The sequence below is a fragment of the Coffea arabica genome, chromosome 9c (assembly GCF_036785885.1).
Source record: "Coffea arabica cultivar ET-39 chromosome 9c, Coffea Arabica ET-39 HiFi, whole genome shotgun sequence".
NCBI lineage: Eukaryota > Viridiplantae > Streptophyta > Magnoliopsida > Gentianales > Rubiaceae > Coffea > Coffea arabica.
The window spans coordinates 7,515,723-7,535,225 of record NC_092326.1 but is presented as its reverse complement, the minus strand read 5'-3'; the positions used below and the strand labels follow the sequence as shown (position 1 = coordinate 7,535,225).

Here is a 19,503-nt window from a genome sequence, read left to right as displayed (position 1 = left end):
AGAGTAGAAGAGTTTTTAGAATATATTTTGAGATATTTTTTAAAATTTTTAAAAAATTTAAACTAATTTTCAGATTACCTTTTAAAGTACTTTTTAAAAATTTTTATTATATTTGAAAAACACTCCCATTCAAACAGAGCTATCTAGGAAAAGACTTGAAATAAATTTTCTTAGTAATAATATTCAGCAAAATTCGGATCTTGGGTATTGACATTATGGTTCTTTTTATCTTTTCTAGGGCTTTGTTGAATAATTACACTCTCTAAAAGATTAAATTTTTTTCATTTTTTACAAATAAATATTTGAGCCTTGCACATTTAAGTTGAATTGATGAAGGTTTCTTGGCTATTACATTGGAATATTTCAATTTTGTCCCTTTAGCTTTTTCTTCCTGACACAATAAATTTTATTCTATACCTCCTCCTACTTTATACAAAAGAAAAAGGGGTAGATCCAAAAGAAAAGGGGTAGATCCAAGAGAGTCAATGAAAAATTCGAAGAGGATTGAATTGCTACCGAATTCGATGGATACCTTTACACCTGTTGATGAAATTTTTAAAAAAATACTGAATAAAAATAGAGGTCAAAATATTTGATCTTTTGGCCTACACCTTCGACAAGAATACAGGCCAAGGAAATTTTGTCACTTTGGTTGCTGTATCACACTTGCTTTACCGTACGAGTCAATGGAATTGATACGAACGTGTGTCATACAAGGAACAATTCAGAAACCTGGGAAGTGGTACCAATATGTGTCATACAACAATTCAGAAATAATATGTGTCTGAACAAGTCAGAAATAATATGTGTCTGAACAAGTCAGAAACATGAGGGGTTGTTTGGATTACATGTTATTTACACCTTAGTTATATATACTAATTTGCTTACATCATCAACATATTTTTTAATTATTTTTTTATCTCAGATATATCATATCAAAAAAGTATTATAATATTTTTTTTAATAAAATTATTTCAAATAATTTATTATCCAAACACTCTAATGTCATGGTTAATGCCATTTTCTTGAAAGTCGACAAAAGTTGGGCTCAAATGGGTTGCTTGACACAACATCATATTTCTTAGGGTTAAATGCAAAAAACCCACAAACAATTACACTAATCGGTCTTTACATCCTACAGTATTTTAATCAGAATTTTACACCCTTAATCAACTAAAAAATAATAGGAAAATTATTTTCATCAAGTAATTGATGAAATGATCAATTTATCCTCCATTAAAAACTTAAGAGGCAAAAATATCATTTTGATGGGAAAGATTACTACTTTAAATAGACTAATACTCATTTTAATAATAGAAAGCCTAATTGTTAACATATAAAAAAAATATATTGCGTCATTTTGAACGAGAATTAAGACTATTGCGGTCAAAATGGGGAGCAATTACTGTTGTAATTTTTAAAATCTCATAATTTTCTTGAACGCATTATAATGTCGTAACTTTATATAATCAGCAAAAGTTCACTTGAAATCTTCACAAGAATAAAATTGGAGTAGCACCCCAAAATTTTCATAAGAATTTAACACAATAATTGCAATAAAGATTCAATACCAAACCAAAATTAAAACCAAAATATTAGTAAAAAAAAATATTGGACTTAGAAGTTTCAATAAAACACCTAAATTGTTTACTTTTCCTTAATCACAATCTTTTTTTTACCTAGGCTAACTTGACATGTGTATTAAAATAGGATTGCTGAGATTCTTGAATTGAATTTATTCCTTTTTTTCTTTTTTCCCTAATTCTTTTGTTTTAATTGTCATTCAAAGTGATCATATATTTAATTTTTATATATTTTCAATTAGAATTTTATAATGACGAAAAATTAATTTATTTAAAATGACAATTTTTTCTACCAAAAAGGTATTTTTGTCTCTTACAAGCTTTTAATGGAGGATAAATTGGGCAGTTCATCAATTATTTGGATAGAGATAATTTTCCTATTATTTTCTTGTTGACTAAGGGTGTAAAATACCTATTAAAATAGTTTAGGGTGCAAAGTGCAAATAGTGTAATAGTTCATGAGGGTTTTTTCCATCTAACCCTATTTCTTAATACATTAGTGCTCTAATTTACTAACATCCTTAAATTATGAATTGATTCAATGTAAGTTTTCAGTATTTGAGTTTTGAATAATGCTAAGGACTGGTTAGAGTACGGAAAAATTAGTCAACCTAATTGACTAAATGCAACCTCAATTCCTTTATTCTTATCTTTTGAAGTTTCAAATATATTATCTCAAAAATCTTTGAAGTTTCAATTGCTATTCCACAACATGTAATTCAATTAGTATTAAGACATAAACCATATATTTTACTAAATCAATAGTACCTCTCCTTTCCTCCAACTTCTCTCCACTTCTTTTCATTTTCTCAGAAGGCCTTTCTCTTAAGGAGGGAAATCACCATGGTCCCCCCCCCATGGATTTCATTTTATTGTATTTTTCAATAAAGTCTCTCCTAAATTTTCTTAATGAGAATCATTTATTTCACATAAAAATTCCTAGTGAGAATTTTCTATTTTTTCTAGAAGTTTCTTGTGAGAATTTTCTATTTTTATCCTTGTTTTGTTGTTTGATCTGAATTTATTTCAAATCTGGAATTTCTTCGGGGTCTTAGGTCTATCTCAACAAGTCTCATCTTCATTATTGGAGGTTGAAGCCATTAAGTAGTAGATCAAGCCATTGGAACATACACCGAAAGGAGTTGTAGTTATTTATCTTATTAGAAGCCAATTTGAAAATTTCTTGTAGTGTTCAGATTTGTTTGAAAATCATTCAAATAATTTCCAGACTATTATTTCAAATGTATTTTAACCTATCACTAAGACAGAAAAGTAAATCAAATTATGTTGGATAATTTCCAACAATCTGTTAATGAAATTTGTTTTATATCAAAAAAAAGTATTGAGATTTAAAATGGAACAATTTCAAAATTCACTTTCGATTCTCAGCTCCAATATATGGAGCCTCCTTACCAAATCTCATTCTTTAAATCCTGACATGTGTAATAAGTCGTATCTCTACCTATTATATAAGAAAAAAGCCAAGTTACTATAGCACCCCATCTTTTTGACACATGTATTGCACATATTTTTGACAAATGGATTCTTGGTCATTTTAGCTAAACTTTTCCTTCCCTTTTTTGATTCAATTGGGCCAAAATAATTAAAATATTTTTTCTCCTTCAGAAAATCAACTGTGTCGCTTCTTCTTCTTCTTGCGGCAAGTGCTGTTATTTTTTATTTTTTAAAACTAATCTAACTAAAATTGTTGCCATGTTCTTTTGTTTTTTTTGTCGAGATGATTAACTACTTAACAAAGAGAAGTTTTTATTATTTTTTTTATCCCATTTTACATTTTCTTTTCTTCCTTTTTTTTCTTCATGTCTAATCTCTCATATTTGCTCTATTCTTCGATCATAATGTTATAGTCAACTGGCATTTGTTTGTTAGATTTATAGAATGATGCTATTATTTGGTATTTTTCATGGATAAAAGGTGAAATATTAAAATATGTAAAAAGATCTTAGAATTCATTTTATACCAATGATAATTTTCTATGAAGAATAGAACAATAATTCTTTCTTTTCTTTTCTCCTCCCATGATTTGATTTCTTACTTCACATTTTTTTCTTTGTTTTTTGGTTACATTTTATAATTATCTACAATTTTGTGTATTTTTTAAAGAGAAAAGATATATCATGTGATGCTTCCACCAAGATAAATCTAGCTAGGCATTCTTCTACCTCTGTGTTCTATAAGATTTTGTATATATTTAAACTAACGTTAATTTTTGTTTGTTCTTTAATTATTCAGGTTCTGTAGTATCAATTGGGTTGGCATATAAAAATTGTAGTTGGTGGTAGAAGTCACAATTAAAAATTGTTAGAAAATTCAATTTTGATTAGGAAGATGTTTTTGCAATAAAAAAATGGTTCAATTCTAATTTGCATATGTAGATCTGGAAACGTAGCAATTCATATTTTTTTTATCTAACCTTGCTATTTATATTCTGGAGCTGCAGGATAATGTTGTCACCTTTAAACGGGATTTAAATAAATAAAGAAAGAAAAATGTGAAACTTTAGAGTAAGTTATATTGATGTTGAAGATTGTGACATGTCTTAGTGACTTTCTAAACTTTTTCTCATTATTAAAATATTGGAAGCATTATGACTGTTTTTGATTTAGCTACAATTAAGACTATGCTGCTAATTAATACAGCAATGCACTTGTAGTGTATTGATTTTCTCTCTTTTTTGGGTATTATCATAATAATAGTTCAAAAATCTTTATTCAAATCACAATAAATAGGGGTATTAACTTCATAGATGGAATTTCTCTTCACAACAAATTTTGAGGGAAATTTTATTTATACTCCATATTTTATTAATTGTATTCCTACAATAAATAAAAACTATATGATAAAAATAATAGTGAAAATGAGATTAACAAAAATGAGAGTTCAAATAACATTTGTTAATTTTAATTGTTTTGAGGCCCAATTTTCTCCTATTTTTCTATTGATTTATCATGTGCCAAAATAATTTGATGTTATGTGTTTGACTAAATTTCTAGGGGGCTTAAACTGTGCTTTGCACAGCTCAAGTACCTCTAGTTATAAGAATTGATATAAGTGACCGCATATGACACGTGTCAGAATTTGAAAAATGAAACTTGGTAAAGAAACTCCATCGTGGGGCTGAGGATCCGAAATGTCACTTCCAATCCTCAATCCCAATCTCACTTTTCAAATCTTAACCCGTGTAATAAGTCGCATTCTAAGAATTGATCTAAGTAACCTTATATAACATGTGTAAGGATTTGAGAAATGAGACTTGGTAAAAAAAACTCCATAGTAAAGCTAAGGGTCCAAAATGCTCAAAATTAATCCCCGTGCAACGAATGGGGTTTAAGACTGGTTAGTTACTAAATCTAATGAGCAATACTATCCCTTAAGCTAATTAAAAAAAATCCATTAAGCTCAAAAAATATTCGATTCAAACAATTGCATAGTAAAATTCTAACTGTAGAGGCCTTTCATTCGGTCACATTACGTGATGCACAGCATACCAACAATCAATTTTATTCTTGCATCACAGGGTAATTCATGATTCAAATTAGTTCAATAATTTTTGTAGTTATGGCTTATGATAATTGAAATACACGTGTCTATTTTTCTCAAAAAGAAAATGTAATTAAAATGCACTAGAAAGATTATACTACTTCCTAAGACGAAAAGAAATGGTAAATGTTTTCAAAATGCACTTAAAATTTAAAGAAAGTTTATCTTAGCCAAACTGATGTACCCGTTGTGGCTTTTTTCTTTTTTTTTTTTTTTGAGATATTAACTGTAATTACAGCGCAATACTTCAAACTACTAAATATCAGTCCTGCTATAGCGCCGAATTTAACAATGTCAAAAATTAATCACCATTCGCATAAAGCAGTCAGCATTTGGGAAATTCCAATTTTTTCTCTAGGTAATTGTACTTTGAATACTCATTCCTTGATGTCGATACTACTCTTCAGTGCCAAACAATATTCTTTCGACGCTAAAATTTGTCCAACCGTATTAAAATATTCAATTTCCTATAAAAATATTGCTAAATTAACATAGCGGCAGGTTTTGCTCCAATGCTTAGCCAGATTAGACAAGGCAGGCAAAGTTAATGCTTTGTTCCTTTAAGTGCATTTGACGCCATTTAGGAAGGATTTATGGTTCATCCAGAAGAAAGTGGGCATTAACTGTTGACATCGCTTAAAGCATGAGAACCGCTGCATCTTTGTCTATTTTTTGATTCATTGTACATTATAGAGAAGATAAACAGATAGGAAGGCTGAGCAACAGCCAAAAGATTGATATGTTTTCAAGTGGCAAGTAGTATCTACAAGTGCTTCTATGTTCTGATAGATGGAAAAAAGCCTTCCAATTGACCCTCCACTTTTTTCGAGCTTCGTGTTTGCATAAAAAACACTGTTCACAAAATCATGGAAGCTGGCTTTCACTTTCAATTGTACTTTAGGTCATTTACTCTTACCTAAAAGTTTGCTGCATTGTATGTACACTGCAACTTACATTTATGCATACCCTGCATCCTACTCAATGTTATCCTGCCAGTCAGTAGTATTGAAGATAATGGACTACAAACTTTTCAGACAAGCTAATTCTGCGTACTTTAATTAAAGTTGATGTAGCATAAAGATTAGCATAGTGTCTGCCAGTCTAACAGAAGATTTGGGTTTCATTCTCATAATCCCACCATATGATTCAGAAGGCACTAAGGTGAACACATTAGGTGTGCATATATAAATAAAAGTAAAGAGGCATAGGAGCCGTTTGCCTTGCTGTAAGGCAAATGCAGAATATGCCCAGTTAGATCAATCAGGTGCAGCCACGACACCATCAGTAGATGATCCATCAATGAGCGTCGGCGACGACGTCTGTGCCATAAAACTACAGAAAACCACCAGGTCCACTACTGCAGAAGGTCAGACTGCTTCACACAAAGTACACTACATTTGCATCCCTATTGAAAAACAGCTTGTTTTCGACTTCCATCATCTGCTCAAAAAAGGAATTAAAGCTTTAATATGCTATAACCAATACATCCAGAGAGCAGCTACAAATAAATTCTGACAGTCACTCCCAAAAGAAAAAAAATTACCTCCAACAGGGTCATAATCTCCGCAGTTGAGAAAGGCACAGATGCTCCGCTATTAACTACTCCCTCAATTTCAGCAACTGATATTTGTTCAACATGCTGTGCGTGCCTGTACCTTCCAAGTGCTGCGCTAAATGCTTCCAACCTGCAAGAACAGTGAACAAAAGCACCTCCATATTCAAACTGGATTTTTGTAAATTGACAACAACAGAAACAAATATCATGTGCAGCTATGTGATTCAGAATCAACACAAACCTCTCAGGAGATATATTGACATCTGTTCCAGCAGAACCTTCTACTTCCATAGCCTCCCTGTCAATTAAGAAAGGAGGTAACAGAAGAAAACGACAAGCCAATCATATAAATATCTGAGAAATCTGATAGTCTATCAACTGAGACATTGACAAAAGGACAACACTTGATGTACTTATATATGTACTTATATCACATTTATCATGTTTGTGATTGCTAATGTCAAAGGTTCAAGCAAAGAAATCATTGACAAATGCAACTCCATGACTCAAGTTCTCAAGGAACATTTACTTCAGAAGATTTCAAACTTAAAGGAAAGTGTTATAAAATATTTACATAACACCCATGAACAGTTTAAGGCTATAAGTTGCAGAATACTGAAAGTCATTCCCCATCCTACTCAAAGAAGCTGATACCAGATTCCACAGAAACTCCAAGTTTAAGTACAATAGGAACTTCAGAGATCTAGCTTAGCTTTGCAAGCACAACAGCCTCCCAAAAAAGTTTGACTACTGAATGCTTTCATATGATGAATGGATTGATCATGACTCAAAAACCATGTTAGCGAATGACATTGATGGGTAGGGTTTTGACTCAGAAGAAGTCTAAGGGCATAGTGAGAGCAAAGAGTATTTATGTAGTCTCACAATTGGTTCTGTATCTTATGCTTACTGAATAGGCAGGAATACATGGATCTGTCACAAAAAGAATAATATACCCAGATTATACTAGCTGGTGGCTGGAGAAATATTGAAGCCATCTCCTCAGTGCAGTCAAGAAGAGAAAAAGTGCAGCATAATCAAATACAACTCATCAATCAATAATGTCACTGTAATCAAAGAAGCACATAGATATAAAGAGTTCAAGACTGAAGGCTGTTATTGGAAGATTTTAATGATCTATGGCAAACAGAATGAAACGTAGCCTCAATTGGACAAAGCATTAGATCTTCTGTGATGTTTCACAGTGCTTAGAAGAGAACATGTATGACTATGACACGGACACAAAGTACTAAGATGATCATTGGCATACAGTAAAATGGCTGAGTTATTAGAACAAGATTTAAAGAATTAATCAACCACTAAATCCAATTATCCAGACTCAAATTATGGGTGCCTTCCTATCATGATCTCAAAAAGTGCACTATAGTCATTAGTCAACATATCTGTAGAGGATAGAGCTTTCTACAGCCAAATAAGGAAATCTGAGCTTCCAGCTGGAGCACAGCGAAAAAACACAAAGAAAGCAAACATTCAAAATCATGGGTTTACAGTCTTTCAGCTTGATTTGCTCTGGAACAACTCACCCTGTTCTACCAGAAGCATCACCATTTTCTCTATCATTTCTGGCACCTTGATGCCGAGGTCTACCGGTGTCACCTGCATTATTCTCGGATCTGCGCTTTCTCTCATTCTCTCTTTCTCTTTCTTGCTCACGCTCTTCCATTTCAGTTAGCTCTTGATGATATATGGCAAAGTTCAGGATTTGAAGAGCAGCATCCACATCAGCCTTCAAAACCTGCTCAAGAGCAATTAGTGGACATAATTAGTCAATGATAAGTAATTGTGCACATGAAAAAGCATTGATGCTGCAATAAATAGGGATGAACAGCATAACAGCGAATCAACATCATAATACGCTAAAGGCTCATCAAATAGCATTAACTGTACATATTGCGACATACAGATTTACCTGTCTTCTTAACTTCAATTTTGCATGGGCAGTTGACAGACGTATTATTGTTTCCAAGGTCCTGGCAGTTATTGGAAGAGTTCCAGCCCCAGTCTACGTAAAACAATTGTTATTATTTTGATAAAATTTGAGCATCTTGATGCCAAATACTACATACATGTACACAACTAACTGTGAATTAAGTACCTACCTTGGCATTTGAACTGGCACTTCGAAGTTCTGCATATGCAGTTGCAATTTGATCTGATGCCTGTACACAGTAATTTGTAAAATCAGCCACGAACCAGTGACCATGCAAGAGAAGCAAATGAATGGATAACATAAAGGAAACCTAAAAGAGATGTAAACTGAAATTCTTAATACAAATTATGGGACAATGATGTGGCACTTGTAGTTCAGGATCACATTATTAGAAAGGCAGGAATGCAACCTCATCAGTTAACTCAGGCTGAATTCTGTGTTTTGCATAATGGATGTACTTCTTCAGAAAATCAATGGTGAAGGTCTCACGCTTACGACTTGTTTTCCTCCCATGTAGCATTCGGTTATACTTGACAAAGACTGTGGAATTTGCATCACCCTCATCCTCCCTTTCGTATTGTGTACCTACATCTGCATCTGAAGATTTGGGTGTTACACTTTCAGCCATCCAAGCACAAAGATGAAGTTACCTATATTTCAGTAAAGAAGCTACTATTCCCTTACCTCCATCCATAGTGGAACGAAACCTATGCATCCGCAAGACATGTTCTGAAATTTGACGGTCTATACCAGGGTCCATTTGATCCAAAACAATGAACAGTAAATCAAAACGAGAAAGCAAAGAATCTGGGAGACCAATATTCTTTGTTGGGGTTAGCGAGCGGTCATACTGTACATAACAAGAATAACATGCAGTCAATAAATGAAAGGAATGGACATGAAAGTACAATTTTTCAAGGAACATAGATTCTGCATCTTACTGTTCCATATATGGGATTTGCAGCTGCTACAACACTGCACCGGGCATTCAAGGATGCATGAATTCCAGCTTTAGCAATTGTTACAGTTTGCTGCTCCATGACTTCATGTATAGCTACACGATCTTGGTCATTCATTTTGTCAAATTCGTCAATACAAACAACTCCTCTATCAGCAAGAACCATAGCACCAGCCTCTAGCCTTCTTTCTCCTAATGACAATCTCACCAATTTGATAAATATTCACTATAGTTAGTTTATAACGTTAATGATACCATAAGAGTGTATTACCTGTTTCTTGATCAGAAGTAACTGCAGCTGTCAAGCCAACTCCTGAAGAACCTCGACCAGTGGTTGATATAGCTAAAGGTGCAATATTCAAGATTGCTCTTAGCAGCTGGGACTTGGCAACAGAAGGATCCCCAACCATCATCATGTTTATATCACTATCAAAGAGCATTAAACCAGACTGAGGACTTAAAACTAACTGTAGTTCAACAACTTGAGCTGTAAAGAGTTTCTCTGGGTGGTAATAAGGAAAGACATTGGACAAGGTGCTGAGTTGGGAATAGAAAATGGAGAAAAGGAAAAGTATGAGAAGATCCACATGACCAAAAGCAGAACTCAGAACATCTAAAATTAAACTAAATATAAAGGACTCAAGTAATAACTTACCCCCGCAAATGAGTACCATTTTTTAAATTCTTTTCACTTCCACCAAGCATCAAAAGAACCAATGACTTCTTTATCCATGTATGACCGTATATAGATGGTGCAAGAGAATTGGCAAGTAAGTCAAAGACATCATCTCTTTTAGATATCTTTAAGATATTATCTCGGTCTTTATTTCCAAATTGTGTCGCCGTTGTGGATTTGTTGAGAGGAAAGACAGAGTTCGCTATAAGAACAGTCCTGCATGAAAGAATCTGGATCAAGCTTCGTATTTACAGCAGACTTGCCTGAGAGGTCAAGCAAGAAAACCTAGCCAGTAAAATCACTGTACTAACCTGAAAACCCCATTCACATTCCCCTTGCTCTTTCCAGCAAGTGCTTTGTATATCCCAACAATAGCCACACGATCTCCAGGCTTGCACTTATCCACTAAGTCATCCTCTAAAATAACATCCACTGTCCGTGGTAGTTGACCAGGAGCAGAGTTTTCAGGTACTTCTTGCATTGATAATGTCTGGTGGTCTTTATATGTGCACAGCCCATACTCAGTCACCAATAATTTGCCTTGATCATCCTAAATCATAGTCATTCTTAGAAAGGCTTTGTTTTGTGGAAAAAAATGAAATGAGGTAATTGTACTGAGAAGCTCAAGATTACCCGCGTTGGATACACAGAACCTGTTGGCAATCCCATATTGGATGTTATATCTCTATACTCACGGGTTGTGAACTTCCCTGTCTCAGGGCAGAAGTGAACACTCTTGACAACCTTTGGTCTCACAAGAGAACCTAAATATACCAAGTAGATATCAAGCAAAATCACAGATTTAGACACATAGATATGAGCATGAAATGGTTCAGTATCAATGTAAGAGTAGCCAAAATGTCAAAATCAGTTTTATAGCCATAAGATGCCGAAAAAGCCTAAACTTAAATTTAATATTTGTACAACGATTTTTATGGCCTAATTGAGAAAGGGAGAGAGGCACAGACAGACAAAGACAGGAAATTTGTAAGAGAAGATCAAAGAATATGTGCACTAACAGCAATAGCACAAGGAACCACATTGCATCCAAATTCAAAACTCATGTATCATGAATGGGAAGGGGAAAAGAAAAAGAAATCATGTGCTTCCATTAAGGTCCTATGATGCATATGTTAACCACCTTACTTTGACACACATTCTGTGAATTCAAGCTTTAATCCCACGTGCATGTAGATTTTACCTGAACAATATGAAGAAGGTTGAAAATCCAATATAACCCACACTGCATTGTTGCACATCATTTTAAAAGATTGGAGCACATAACTGAGAATTGCAATTAGAGATAAAACTTTAAGTGATAAAAACTATGTTTAATTCTCAGCTTCATACTAGATAACTTAAATGCAGATGCTCCCTGGATTGCACTTTAACTGTGGAATTAGACCTAAAATATGAACAGCCGTAGACTCAGTTTCCAAGTCAAACACCAAACGTTCACTTTATGACACTGTGCACTAGTGAGCTCAAACAAGGAAGGAGCAGAATAGACTAAACAATACATTAGACTAGAGTATCATTTATGTAGATGAAAGGGCAAGAAAGTACATTTGGTAACAATTCCCTCAACACACACTATGGAACCAATGAAGCCTGACAAGAGGTCTCTTGGGGTCACTCTGCGTGAAACAAAAGGACCATCAAGCCCAACAAGGACTTGCTCCCCTTCCTTCAAATACTTTGCATCACAGCTTCGAACCATCTCTGTCATTGCATCACATAGTGGTTGCATATACTCGCTTGGGTTCTGGAGAAGCCTATCAATTCCAAGAAAAATGGAAAAATGAGACTCCTTCAATAAGCCCCAAAGTTAAACAGACAGGCAACAAAGTTGTACAATTTCATGCTATGCTTCCGGATCACCTTCTATATATTAAAAAGAAAAGGTTTCTAACAACATTCTCCTCCTGTACAAAACTGCCTAAAAGGAAACTACATGTCTCTCCTAAAATCATGCATCATCTTATTCCTTTTTCTTCCAGTCCTTCACCATCTGTTTCTATTGTCACATCTTTTAATGAATATCCAATTGAAAACAACTTCGGTAATTACAGCCAATATATAACACTTTTTGATGGCATTTACTGCTACATACCAAATATTCATCCGTCAAAAGATTCATTTTCAGATTAAACAATTACATTTCTTGGTGGAATTTTTCACAACATTTGGACTTAATGTGTCTTAGAAATCAAATTAGTAGGAACTGAGTGTCAAAATATTTCATTTCATTTTAAAATAAAATATCAATTTGCTGATGAAAGTTCAGAGAGAGAGAGAGAGAGAGAGACAGAGAGAGTAAACAAAATGTTTTTCAAATATTCCGCTTTCACAGAAATATCTGATATCTTTTTTCAATCTCTCTTTTTTACTTACAACGGCATTTTAAAAATCTCAAAAGAAAGGCTAAAAACAAAATGAAATTGGAAATACAGAAAAGACTGAAGAATCGATAGGTGAAGAAACGGCATCTGAGAATATAAAAACCTGCGAGCGAGGTCAGCCCCTTCCCTGTGGTTATACAGATGAGAGAGCTTGATAATCAAACGGCGCTCTTGTCTGTTAATCATAGTGTTAATGTCCTTCTTCAACTCGATACTCAGTTCCTGAAACAAATCAATCCATGAATTGACATTACACAGAAATAAGCGATTTTTTTTTTGGTCACAAGTTTGAGAAGAAAAGATTACGCTTTGGTCGAAGAATTTGAGGAAGGCGCGCTTGTTCGTCGCCCTAACTTCCTCGCTGAGATCCATTGCCGCTCCTTTGCCCTCCTCTCTACTGTGTGACTGCGTGTATTCTTTTCTGGAGATAGGGAGAGAATGGGTGAGAGAGAGCGCTTCTGGTTTTTCCTTTGCTCGACTCAAGGGCTTGGGATTTGGCGGGAAACCGAGGGAGAAGTGGTGCGATGTGGCGGGAAACGATCAGAGGGGCACGTGGATTTTTTTCTTTTTCCTTTTTTTTTCTCCTTTTCTTTCTTGTTTTGTTTTGTTTTGCTTTGCCTTTTTGGGGAATGATTGGGGAATGAGCCGTGGGCCTTACCGGGTTGGATACAGATCATTTTTAAATTGGTTTTGCAGATTTTTGTTCTTGTTTCATTTCTTTTTCTTTCTTGCAGGTCACAGTTTACATTGGAAGTGTTTGGATAGGTGATATTTGAAATATTATTTCAAATATTATTGGCCTTCATGTCAAATTAGGAGACATAGCTGAAATAATTGTTTGGACCATGAAATAATCCTATTCAGCATGGGCCAGGTGAGAATTGCTGACGAGGACATTTTGCTCACGACTGGGGAGGAATTCCGGCTGCCACGTGAGATTTTCTCTCGTGAACTTTCAGTTTTTCTCTCGTGAAGCAACCCGCTGTGAACTTCGATTGTGAGCAGAAGGATGGCTGGGATTCCTAAAATTTGCTGCAGGCCCACTAGTCCTGCATGGAGAAATAAGCACTAACGTGGGATTGTACCATTAAGTAATCTGAGATGTCTCCAAATTTGCAAGCTGAACATGGCTATCTGTTATTGCGCAGGACTTCTGGAATTTGCTTATAATTGCCTATTTAAGTTGTCCGAACAGGAACTTTATTCCAGACATCTGCATTTTAGTTTATATGTTCTGTAAACAGGAGCTTTATTGCAAGTTAAGTTCTGAGTTTTATTGCAATTTAAGTTCTGTAAACAGGAGTTTTATTCCAAATGAATGTGTTTATAAATGCCAATTTAACAACTCAATTCTCAACTGAAAATTTCATTTATTGCAAAGAGGAGCTTCACAAGAGAAAGTGAAGACTTGCATAATACTTGTACTAATTATCACCATGTGATTACAAACAGTTAAAAGTAGCACACATTCAGCTAGATTATTTCCACCGTACGCCTTCTTATTGAAGTTTTCCATACAGACGTACCCTGGCATCGTCTAATACCACTGTGGGTATTAGTTTTTTTATTCTCACTCACCTAATGTCTCCGCCTTCGTGATGCGGCATGCATTTGATTAGCCATTTCATCTCTCATTCCCTTCCATTCTTCTATTTCTTGGGGGGACGTCAACGGTTGAATTTGTGGATACGGAGGAGCTCCACACTCGCCTTCGAATTGCATGTCCTCTTGCTCGTACATCATGAAGTGATCATCCGAAGGCTGAATTTCCCTAAGAAAATTGTGAAGTGCACAGCATGCAATAACGACATTGATTTGCGTTTGCATATATGAATATGGAACCGGACCCCTTAAATAGGCAAATCGTTGCTTCAGGACACCAAAGGATCGTTCAATTACATTACGAAGTTGGGAGTGACGAGTATTAAATAGCTCTTTCGGTCCTTGTCCTCGACCACGTCCTTGTCCAACTCTTACGTTACGTCCTCCCTTGAACGGTGCTAAAAAACCCGGCACCATCTTATAAGCTGCATCAACGAGATAGAACTTGCCTATTTTCAAGAAAAGAAGTTTAGTACCCAACTAATGAGCAAATAATTCTCCGCTTTAAAAAAAAAATGTTTGTCACTTAGGGAGTCAAACCCGATTATATATGTTGAATTTTGTCATCTTATTTATAATAGCCAAACTATGAATAACCTTGGGGGGGAAATGGAAAATCGGTGTGCATTCTCATTGCATGTTCTAACACCCGTGCATCGTGTGCGCTGCCTTCCCATCCGGCATAGACATAAATGAACCGCATATCATGGTCACATACAGCTAACACGTTCTGGCTTTGATTCCCATGCCTATTTGTGTAGGCCATCTGCTCGTGTGCCGGAACTGTAGCTGAGATATGTGTGCCGTCCAAAGCACCTATACAATCCTGCAATGAAATGTCAAAGTTTCATCAAATGAATGTTAAATCCAGTAGGTTCCAAAAGAGGTAACCAATTAATTAGTTCGGACACCACTATTAAGAAGATGCCTTGAATCATCATAGCATCTGATGTGGGGTTGCACCAAGAGGAACTAATGGGAGTTTCTTCTTTTCAGTCCTCGGTTTACCTCAATCAATGGAAAATGCTGAAACTGGATTTTTATTGATGAAGAGCCTTGAAATTTGCAAGACTCTTTTTACAGACTTAGCATGGATGCTAAAAATAACGGTGGCTATTTAGAAAAAAAAATTTGCTCGTGGGGAAAAGAAAAAAATTACTACGACAAGAAAACAATTTCCCTACCTTGAACCAAGGATAATACTTGGTGCTATATCTTATTTTTGGATGCACTTCGTCACTTTGTTTTGGTTTAATAATTCTTTGTGCAAATCGACATAACCCCAATAGCACTTCCGCTACATTTCTATGGATGGTTTCCGTTGAATGTTGAAATCTTTCGGCTACGACACGAGTTCGCGTGCTATGGCTTAGCATAACTAAAGTCATGGCTAGCGATTCCTCGATCGAGACATGCTTGTGTGGATTCTGAGGTACGTAGTTATTGCCTACTAGAACATCACACAGCCGCAGAAAATTATCTACAGTGATACGGCAATTCTCCAAAATACGTAGTGGGTGACCTGTTATTAGTTCTTGAACCCACTTCCAACCAGGCATATCAGAATTGCGGCAAGGTATTTTTATTAGAGGCCCATCCTAACGTTCTGCTTCCGGTGAAAAAAGAAGCATGGCTGCAGCATTGAGAATAATCTCTTCATCTTCTTCAGAGCGTGAGGCAGAAGAGGAGGAAGCGAAGTACGGATTGAAGTTTGCCATGAATGAGAAATAGCTAGAAGCCTGCATTGGTAAAATAAAGTAATTGTTGATTAAATGCAGATTAAAGTCTTAAAAGTAGCAGGACTATGGTGCTAGAGCATATGAATGAAAGATGAAACCGAGGGGCGGACGGTGGAAGGGGGAGCGTCTGTCCAAGACAAAGCTTTATGGTAGCTGTAGTAGCAAAAGTTGGAAGTTTGATGGGGAAGGCAAAAGCTGATGGAGCCAATCCTTATGTGGTTTCGGTGCTGGTGGTCGTCAATGCTTCTGCACTTATGAAGAAAAGGTAGAAAATAACAAAGAAGACAAATTCCCAAAGTTTTGCCGTTGATGATGAGAACTGAAGGTGGCGTGAATATATAGACTAGTAGGCTATATATATATATGGGGTTGAGTTAGCTAATGTTGGGGAATTTTGAAAGAATTGGTTTAATCCACTAAAACGGTGCCGTAACGTTGTACTAGTTTCACATGTCGAACAGAGAAAAAGATACTTAATCTGTTCATGCGTGTACGAAATATATGGGCTAGTGTTAGGTTATATATATAGGGTTGAGTTAGCTAACGTTGAGGAATTTTATAGGACGCCTGCATCCACTTTTCATGGTGCTGTGACGTTGTCCTAGAGAAAGAGATGCCTAAGCTATTCATGCATGTGCCTTTCTTGGATTCCCCTGTATATTTGCTGTAACTATTTCCTTCTGCGAAAATCATTTCAGGCATGTTAGTGGGATTGCCCACTTTTTTTTTTTGTTGACAACGGTTGTCTCTATTACTGCATATACATGCATGAGGTAAAAGCCAGACCCTGCAGAGGTAAATTCTTCTGCTGCATTTGCTCGTCAAAGTAACCTCAAAACATCTGAATAGATTTAACAGCGTTACAGAAGCTGGCTTGATGTCAAAAAAGGCTCGTCTTCCAGGTGGTATTGGAGGCATTTTTCTTCTTTATGTTTCTATTAGTAATTTTCCTCACACTCCCTGCAAGTTGGTGGCATGCAAAGACGTGGAGAATGGTTAGCTTTGTATGCTTAAAATGCCTGCCTCATGCTAATGTTTCAATTACGGGGTCTGCTGCATTCTCATGCACTGCTAAAATGAATTTGAGTGATGAGGTTGATTTAGAGGATTATGTTTCACGACCACATAAAATAAGTGCTGCTGAGGTTAGCTTTTTGTTTTTTATGATTAAATGTAAATTTCATTCCGTATTCAATTAATCAATTTGCTGTGTCACCATTGAGCTTAAGAAATGGGTCTCTCTTGCTCCTTTCGATGGGCAATTTAAGGAATAAAACAAGGAAAGAGTTTACTTAAATTGTAGTAGTTTCAACTACACTTCTTTTATTCAGATTGTAGCTATTTGCCAAGAAACAGGAATGCATGCAGTTCGCAAGAACCGATACGTTATACTTCCCAAGGATTTTGAGAAGGGATATAGAGCCAATGTGAAGATGCCCGACACTGACTTTGAATTTTACAAATAATTCGGCGTCCTGTTGAGAAATGGCAAAATGTCTCTTAGGCTTATGAAGAATATATTCTAAAGTAATTGTTGTTTTTGTGTAGCTCTCCTGTAGGGCGATCTAAAGTTGGGATGTTGTTTTGATCTTAACTTTCTAGAATCCAAGAAAAAAATTGAAGCTATTAACGAGTTCTTTTATTTTTATTCCCCGAAAGAGATGCCTATTGTTTCATATTCCCATCATATTATATGAAGCTTTGCTTGTGTGGCCATATTTTTTCTCTGTTCCTGGGATGAGTAGCGCGGTTGTGATGTAAATTATGAGGAAGAGGACTGAACTATGTGTGTAGTGGGACCCAAGGCATCTACTTTTTTATTTTGGATTTTTGTATAGATGTTTAGATAGCACGCGTGACTTTAGTATCTTAAGTGATGATCTGGTGTCCTTGCATGAAGCAACCTCTTTTTCTTTGCTTTGTTTAACTCTTTTTCAATTTTTTTTCCTTTCTTTAAAACGTCAAAGCAAACAAGCAAATCAAAAAGACTAGATTGATTTTCGCAGTTTAGATTTGTTCATGCAGGCACCTTGATCATACTCACTACACTGATCCACGAGGCTCAAAGAAACAAACAAGGGCCTATCGCATTCACCTTTCAAGACTTGGTCGAATTTCAAATGCAGTAAAAGGAAATCACCCCATTTAATCTAATATCCAGACCCTACAGAGAAGATGCCATGCCTTAGCCAGTTAACCCTCCTCCCCATAACCTCCATATGCATGATGATTGGATGTGTATGTATTATGATTGATTTTAAGCTGCTAACAACGGTTAAGAAAAAGGGACATCTCATACATCCTGAATATAAGACAAGTACTTAAGGTACAACACCTGCGAGCAGTCATCCGAAATGACACAAATGGCCACTTAAATATTCTGGTGGTAAAAGATGAGCATAAAAATTTCACCACTTGTTACAGCAACATATAATCAAATTACACAGGGAAACAAGCTATTTGGAATTAGCAATTACAGACAAACAGCAGCACTAAATCAGAGTTTGAGTTAGGCCCTTAGGAACCCGGCACCTTCACGACGATGTTCGGTACGATGAACAACTCAATCCATGCCCTCTGCTCACTCTCATCCAAGCTAAGAAATAAAGCCCGAAATTCCTTGTCCAACAATTCTTTCAAGAGATACATGCGTACAGTTTTCTCCAACTTCAGCGCGAGAACTGCTTGTTTGGCAACCTCAATTGATAACTTCTCATTCGCTTCTCTTTCGGTACAAACAATTGATGAATATCTATTGAAGTTGCTCAGTGCCTCTTGGTAGTTCTCCGAACCCGACTTTCGAGACTTGGTTCCTCTTGAGCCCTCATTCTCCGAACTGTGTGGAGCACTACCCACCGGTCGCTTGCCGAGATTTCTCATACTTGGGCTGCCATCATCATCCGAAGTTCCCTTAGAATCTGCTGGGTTGATGACAGAACTAGAAGCAACTCCTTTGCCTTTGAGGGTCGAATCACCCCTACGTCTACGGGCACGAGGAGGCACAAATTGGGGTGGGTGTTGGGCCGAAGATTGAGCACGGGTGCCTGTGGCATGTTTGCCGTCCATCATCTCATCCCATAGGATCATCAAATCAGCACTATTTGGGTGTTGGAAGTCTGTATAGCTTTTGTCCAGCTATTAGGCACACAAGAAAGAAAAGACAGTTTATTAGAATGCCTTCACACACTGCACTCTTAACAGAAGCAAACAGCAGTCCACAAACACCTAAAGCATCTTGAATCCAGTAGTTGTTCCCAAGCACAAAGGACCAGCAAAAGCCAGTGGGAGGAAATGTAGTAATTTTCTTGAAGATTTAGGTGCTAATGGAATTTTAAAATTAAATAAAACTTGTGGAGCATCAACTTAAGTGGCACAACTGGCTCCACTAAGGTGAGAAAGTGAGCAAGTCGTCATCAGAAAATATTGAAGTTGGTCACTAAAAAAGGATTATGTATTGCATGAATAACATACTGGAA

General features: G+C 35.9%; 2 protein-coding genes and 1 long non-coding RNA gene across 3 annotated transcripts; 1 reads left to right on the top strand and 2 right to left on the bottom strand.

The window, feature by feature from the left end:
* Positions 1 to 6,171: 6,171 nt before the first annotated feature.
* Positions 6,172 to 13,254, bottom strand: LOC113707727 (DNA replication licensing factor MCM3 homolog 1-like). The gene is made up of 16 exons (XM_027230028.2): positions 12,993 to 13,254; positions 12,790 to 12,908; positions 11,851 to 12,059; positions 10,918 to 11,048; positions 10,596 to 10,834; positions 10,264 to 10,500; positions 9,880 to 10,034; positions 9,592 to 9,800; positions 9,335 to 9,500; positions 9,060 to 9,247; positions 8,820 to 8,879; positions 8,630 to 8,722; positions 8,244 to 8,455; positions 6,941 to 6,997; positions 6,688 to 6,829; positions 6,172 to 6,584 (listed from the first exon to the last, which is right to left on the bottom strand). Exons 1-16 carry the CDS (start codon positions 13,056 to 13,058, stop codon positions 6,522 to 6,524), a joined length of 2,346 nt encoding a protein of 781 aa, XP_027085829.1. The 5' UTR covers positions 13,059 to 13,254; the 3' UTR covers positions 6,172 to 6,521.
* Positions 13,255 to 14,264: 1,010 nt separating this feature from the next.
* Positions 14,265 to 16,033, bottom strand: LOC113708362 (protein ALP1-like). The gene is made up of 4 exons (XM_072064495.1): positions 15,892 to 16,033; positions 15,473 to 15,738; positions 14,886 to 15,114; positions 14,265 to 14,737 (listed from the first exon to the last, which is right to left on the bottom strand). The coding sequence occupies exons 1-4, from the start codon at positions 16,031 to 16,033 to the stop codon at positions 14,265 to 14,267; spliced, it is 1,110 nt and encodes a 369-aa protein (XP_071920596.1).
* A 1,058-nt stretch (positions 16,034 to 17,091) lies between these two features.
* On the top strand, positions 17,092 to 17,426 carry LOC140014073 (uncharacterized). Its single transcript, XR_011820954.1, has 2 exons — positions 17,092 to 17,172; positions 17,359 to 17,426. It is a non-coding gene; the product is annotated as an uncharacterized lncRNA (long non-coding RNA).
* The last annotated feature ends 2,077 nt before the right edge of the window (positions 17,427 to 19,503 follow it).

Coding starts and splice junctions, on each gene's coding strand:
- LOC113707727 (XM_027230028.2), bottom strand. CDS start 13,058: ATGGATCTCAGCGAGGAAGTTAGGGCGACGAACAAGCGCGCCTTCCTC. Junction 8,880..9,059: donor AGCCTGAGTTAACTGATGAG/GTTGCATTCCTG, acceptor TACTGTGTACAG/GCATCAGATCAAATTGCAAC. Junction 6,830..6,940: donor GTCAATATATCTCCTGAGAG/GTTTGTGTTGAT, acceptor CTGTTCTTGCAG/GTTGGAAGCATTTAGCGCAG.
- LOC113708362 (XM_072064495.1), bottom strand. CDS start 16,033: ATGCAGGCTTCTAGCTATTTCTCATTCATGGCAAACTTCAATCCGTAC. Junction 15,739..15,891: donor TTTTTCACCGGAAGCAGAAC/GTTAGGATGGGC, acceptor GTGATGTTCTAG/TAGGCAATAACTACGTACCT. Junction 15,115..15,472: donor AGTATTATCCTTGGTTCAAG/GTAGGGAAATTG, acceptor ATTTCATTGCAG/GATTGTATAGGTGCTTTGGA.